Source organism: Petromyzon marinus, unplaced genomic scaffold, assembly GCF_048934315.1.
Source record: "Petromyzon marinus isolate PM22_M1 ecotype Great Lakes invasive population unplaced genomic scaffold, UKy_Petmar_22M1.pri1.0 PM_G_Scaffold_15, whole genome shotgun sequence".
Classification (NCBI taxonomy): Eukaryota; Metazoa; Chordata; class Hyperoartia; order Petromyzontiformes; family Petromyzontidae; genus Petromyzon; species Petromyzon marinus.
The window spans coordinates 570,098-576,097 of NW_027422706.1; the positions used below are offsets into that span (position 1 = coordinate 570,098).

A 6,000-nucleotide genomic window follows, 5' to 3' on the forward strand; every position below is an offset into this window, starting at 1 on the left:
GCGCAAAGGAATCAAAGGTTGTAGATTCCTTTAGAATCGTCTTGAAGCGACGACGCTCGCTTGCGAGGGATTTGGCTTTCTAACCGCGGGGTTCGCGTAGAAAAATAACATTGCTGGGCGGCAAGCCCTAAGCCCCCTGCTTGGCATAGGCTATTCCGTTTTCCCATCCCTAAACTTTAAGGTAGTTTAATTCACGATTTAGTGAGATTTTTACTTATTATTTTACCGCTCAGCGCGCGACAGCACACATTTGCACATGCGCAAAACGCTTATATATTCACAGCTCCATTAAAACATAAATTTAATGTTTACTAATTTGATTACTCTTAATTATTAGGTCAGATGATAGAGGTTGAGCAATGTTTTTTGTTTGTTGTGGTTGCACCCGATTCAAGAGCCAAATGGCTCACAGGGCTATACCAAAATAAAAAAATAAAAAAAACTGAAATAAATAAACCACGACAAGGCAAATGTCCATGGGCCCAAAAAGGGACCAACGACAAAACCCAGCAAACGGATCCTGGGACACATTGCCTGGGGCCCCGGGAGGGGGGAACCGGGGGATGACGTAACCTTCCAGAATGTTCCAGAAGGAAGGCGTGGCTAGGGCGGAGCAAGCTACGAACCAGTATATAAGCCGGACCTCTCAGAGGTCTGGCTCAGTCATCTGCAAGCTGAAGAACGAAGACCTGGGCTGAAGAGAGGACCCTGGACCCCAAGCTCTGATGTCCTTCTAAGGGCCGGAGCTCAGTGAGGCCAGTGGTCAGAACCCACGGACCGGGACGGTGGGGTCAGATAGCCTCCCCTAGGTCCCAGCCGGAGGACGATAGGGAGCGAGTTGCCCAGTGTTAGAGAGCGAGTTGCCCAGTGATAGAGAGCGAGTTGCCCAGTGATAAGGAGCGAGTTGCCCAGTGATAGGGAGCGAGTTGCCCAGTGATAGAGAGCGAGTTGCCCAGTGATAGAGAGCGAGTTGCCCAGTGATAGAGAGCGAGTTGCCCAGTGATAAGGAGCGAGTTGCCCAGTGATAGAGAGCGAGTTGCCCAGTGATAGGGAGCGGGTTGCCCAGTGATAGAGAGCGAGTTGCCCAGTGATAGGGAGCGAGTTGCTCAGTGATAGGGTGCGAGTTGCTCAGTGATAGGGAGCGAGTTGCCCAGTGATAGAGAGCGAGTTGCCCAGTGATAGAGAGCGAGTTGCCCAGTGATAAGGAGCGAGTTGCCCAGTGATAGAGAGCGAGTTGCCCAGTGATAGGGAGCGGGTTGCCCAGTGATAGAGAGCGAGTTGCCCAGTGATAGGGAGCGAGTTGCCCAGTGATAGGGAGCGAGTTGCCCAGTGATAGGGAGCGGGTTGCCCAGTGATAGGGAGCGAGTTGCCCAGTGATAGGGAGTGAGTTGCCCAGTGATAGAGAGCGAGTTGCCCACTGATAGAGAGCTAGTTGCCCAGTGATAGGGAGCGAGTTGCCCAGTGATAGGGAGCGAGTTGCCCTGTGATAGGGAGCGAGTTGCTCAGTGATAGGGAGCAAGTTGCCCAGTGATAGAGAGCGAGTTGCCCAGTGACAGGGCTCATAGAGGCCATACCTCCCCAGGCATCGGGTTAAGGGACTGATACACACACTCAACACCGATAAACCCTTTGTGTTAGGGACCTTGTATAAAAGATGATACATGTGTTGCCTGATCAGAAGTTTTATTCGTCAATTTATAACCACCACAAATGTAACGGGATAATTTACCAACGTGCTGTATTGAAGTGTCATGTTTTTTTGCGTGTTTTACATATTTTTGCATCACTTCGTTTGTTTTTTTTATTAACTTTTAATACACCGCTAGTAGTTTATTTTTATTTTTTTGCAGCAACTTTTGGGTGCAAATGCCACCCATCGGGTAAAAGGGGGTGCATTGCTTTGCCAAATGCGGCACGTCAATATATAGGCACCGAGATGCTGTCGCTTAAAGTCTAAAAACGCAACCTTGGGGGGGGAGGGGGGGGGGTGACTCAAGGCGCGTGCGTGCGACGATGGATTTGATTGGCTGACGCCATTCGTCGTCACAATGGACCACGTCACAACGGGCCACGTCACAACGGACACGGGCGCGCTTGAGGTCGGGGTGCGGCACGCGCATGTTGGGAGAGGGCGCGCGTCGCTGGCCCAACAAACAACCAACAAACAACCAACAAACAAACAACAACCGCTACTCGTTGTCGAGGTGGCGGCGACGTCCGCCACGGCGTTGTGCGCCAGACGAGGTGGCGGCCCTCCTGAGGCCGTGACGAAGGGGACAGACCCAGGTGCCGCGTGCGTGGGTCGACTCACCCAGAGCACCCAGGACGGCCAAAGAGAGAGTTACCTTCGCCGACCTCCACATTAAAACCCAGACATCGATATGGGCGTTGGGGGGGGCTAAAGTCTCTTGCAAAAAAGGATACCTGGGGGTAAGAATACAATCAAAGGCCATTTTCTCCCCGCAGCGAGAGCATTTGAACAAAATGCGTGCGTCTGGAAATCGTCACGTGTTGTTATCCTGTCTTTGACGGTTGAGCATCGTCGTCATCCTCATTAATATTCCAAACGCAAGTGTGGTTATAAAATCGTTTGGGGGTCATTTTAAAGTTATCACCATTTAACGTGGGCATACAAACAGTAGCTCCCTAGGGTCGCTAAATCTACTGTACACTTTTATAAAATCTGCTAAGAATGCCGATACAACTTTCCCTCTCCCTTCTACGAGAATCGAACACTTGAAGAAACTCTTTGTGAGCGGAGAAGGGGCACCGCCCACACCACCTGCACCGCCCGCACCGCCACTTCTTCATCCGGTAACGACGCCGCTCGTCATTGGGGCTCTGTAACGATCGTCGGGATGACGACGGCGACAGACGCACGGCCGTTCGCGGCGGCGTCCTGCATTCTCCCCCCGCCCCCTCCTCCCCGTGCGGCCGCGTTCTCGCGGACACCTCTTCTTGTTCCCTTAATCGTCGTCGTCCTCTTCCTTCACCTCTTCCGCCAGGTGTATGACACCTGGGGGTGGGGGGGGGGGGGGTAGGGGATTTCAAGAGCAACGGTGAAACTGAGGGTACCACCGGCAACACGAGTACTCATGCCGAGATGTCAACCACAGCGGTGGCCGTGAGCCCGAGATTGTTCCGAGTGGGTGAGCGAGTGAGTGAGCGAGTGCCTGAGCAAGCGAGCGAGTGGGTGAGAAAGTCCATGAGCGAGCAGGTTGAGCGATTGGGTGAGCGTGCAAGCGGGTTATCGAGTGGGTGAGTGAGCAAGCGAACGAGCGGGTGAGCGAGCAGATGAGCCAGTGGGTGAGCGAGCGGATGAGCCAGTGGGTGAGCGAGTGAGTCTCTCACCGCTGAGCTGAGCGGAAACCTTGGCGTTTTAAACAAGCGTAGAATGGCTGCCGTCGCCGGGCGCCGATGCATCCTGGGAAGGGGACGCCTCCTTCGTCGGGGAAGCGACTTTGTCTGTCGGGCGGGCGGCAGGAAACAAAACCAGAGAGCGGAGCGACGGGCGTGAGGAACGCGGAGACTCGCTTCGGCCGGGTTGGTCACCCGGAAAATATATCCCCGCTCCGGCACACCGCGTCCGGTATACCACGGAGTCGAGCGCCACCTACCGCAGTTTACCGGCGACCCGGTGAACAAATGGCGAGGCGCCAAACCCCGTGAGGGGGACCCCTGGAATACCGCGTGCCAGGTGCCGCCGACGCGCGGCCGAGCCGCCCGCGGCGGTGGCGCCGTACCGGCCTTGCTGCGCTGGCACGCCTCCTCGGCGAGGGCGCACGACATGCTGACGATGCGCTCCAGCTCCTGCACGTGCACCTCCGCCTTGCCCCGCGTCGCCTCGCAGCTCGCCGGCGACGGCGGCGGCGCCGCGTTCTGCACGCTGGCAACGCGGAGGGGGCGGGGAAATGTGACGGCGGGCGGTCGCGGCGGTGCGAAACCGGAAGGCGGCCCCGGTTAATACCGCGACGCACCGTGACGCGTGCGTGACGACGCGAGCGTGACGACGCTGTACCTGGACTTGGCGAGCATCGCCTTGATCCACTCCGTGTTCTTCTGCCACGCCTCCATTCCCAGGGGGATCGGCGGCTCCTCGGGGTCCTCGTCCACGTGGAGCTCGGGCACCGTCACGTGGCGACGAGGGGGGGGCACCTGCGGGCCGGGGGGAGGGGGCATAACCGTGACCGGCTCGTCATCAACATCATCGCTCCCGTTATCATCGGTAAACATCGTCGTCATCGCTCGCTGTCATCGTCACCATCAAATGCCGTTGCAAACATCGTAACCATGGTCATGAATACTGACATCGTCATGGCTCTCTTTACCACTGTCATCGTCATGACAATCGTCGTCGTAACTACGGTTATCATTGCTGCCTTTGCCATCATCATATACATAATTAGCATTGCTATAATCAAAATCATTTTCTACATCACAACGCTACCATTGCCTTTATGGCTGTGATCACCAGCACCTAACAACAGACACAGAACAATGCTCAGATTTGGATCTCTCTCTCCGTGACCTCCTGCCCGGGTCCAGCTGTTTTCGCTCCTGACCTCCGACTCCTGATTGGAACCCAGGCCTCGTAAGCCCAAAATCCCAGAACTCTCAGCAGCATTTGAAACATCACCGCCAAGCGCCACATCTCTCACCATCCCAACACCCCCCCCCCCCCCACCTCTCACTCATCAACCGGATATAGCTCTCAATCCAGACCCGGATCTCTACCCACTGATCTCTAACCCTGGATCACCTCTGACCTTGGCTGTGTCTCACCTCTGACCTTGGCCGTCTCTCACCCCTGGCCCTAGTGTGTCTCACTCCTGACCCCGGCTGTGTCTCAACTCTGACCCAGGCTGTGTCCCACCCCTATGACCCTGCCATCTCACCTCCCACTTTCACCCAGGATTTGGCTGTCTCTCACCTCTGACCCTCACCGTCTCTCACCCCGAACCCCCGGCTGCATCTCACCTCTGACCCCGGATCGTAGCTGCCGTCGAGCTCCGTGAATGCGGTGCGGAGCCGCGCGATCTCCTGCGCCGGCGTCTCGGGCGCCGGCGCGTCCTGCACAGCGCGCTCCATCTCGGCGATGTCCAGGTCGTCTTGGCGCTGCCTCAACTTCGTGAGCTGCAATGACGCGGCGGCGGTGTTGGATAAGGCAGGCGGACACCACACCACCACGGCCTCATGGCCCATGGCCTCGTGGCCCAAAACCTCATGGCCCAAGGCATCGCCCACAGTCTCGCCACGGTGTCTCCCCCGCGATAAAATGCGCCACATCGGTTGACGCCAGGCCCACCGAGTGGTAATGACGCGGAAATGGCGGCACCTCAACGTAGCAACGGCGCGAAAAGCCACGGCTCGTGGAACGTGTCGACTGACTGGGATGGCCGTCCTCTCTGTGCTACTTTGTACGTGCCATGGGTTGACTGACTGAGATAGACTGGCAAATGCACCACCTGTGCCCCCCTACTGGTGCCAGTAGGGGGGCACAGGTTTGCCGTCGGGGCAAACGCTGCTAGCGAGTAGCAGCACCTATGAAGGCCGGCACGGCACACGAGGGGGTGGGCTGGCCAGCACCACGGTCGTGCCAACACACACACAGGGCACGTGCCATCTTCAACCCACACATACAGGGCACGTGCCAACCCCAACACACTCACACACCCGCGAGACGTCCACGGACGCGGGCCGTGTGGGCGACCGCGCCGCCAGGACGGTCCGGCGATCGAGCGTCATCGCGTGGCCGCGTCGGCCCGATCCCCCCGGGGTCACCGTCGTCGCCGCGTCCCCCCCGACGCCGCTCCCGGCCGCCGCCGCCGCCGCCTTTTGATTAAGCTTGAGCCGCTCCAGTTGCTCCTCCGCGGTCATCTTGCCCCGGGCGGCACCGCCCGCGGGACCGCCCGCCGGGTACAGCGCGTCCATCGCGCTCTTGGGCCGCTCCTAGCAATGACAAAAACGATGGCCACGATGACGATGGCGGCGACGATGGTG

At 57.8% G+C, this 6,000-nt stretch overlaps 1 protein-coding gene across 1 annotated transcript; it reads right to left on the minus strand.

Moving 5' to 3' along the window:
• Nucleotides 1-2,326: 2,326 nt before the first annotated feature.
• Nucleotides 2,327-5,128, minus strand: LOC142910736 (pleckstrin homology domain-containing family A member 6-like). The gene is made up of 5 exons (XM_076060131.1): nt 4,978-5,128; nt 4,019-4,155; nt 3,744-3,886; nt 3,352-3,465; nt 2,327-3,016 (listed from the first exon to the last, which is right to left on the minus strand). The coding sequence occupies exons 1-4, from the start codon at nt 5,086-5,088 to the stop codon at nt 3,380-3,382; spliced, it is 477 nt and encodes a 158-aa protein (XP_075916246.1). The 5' UTR covers nt 5,089-5,128; the 3' UTR covers nt 2,327-3,016; nt 3,352-3,379.
• Nucleotides 5,129-6,000: the final 872 nt, after the last annotated feature.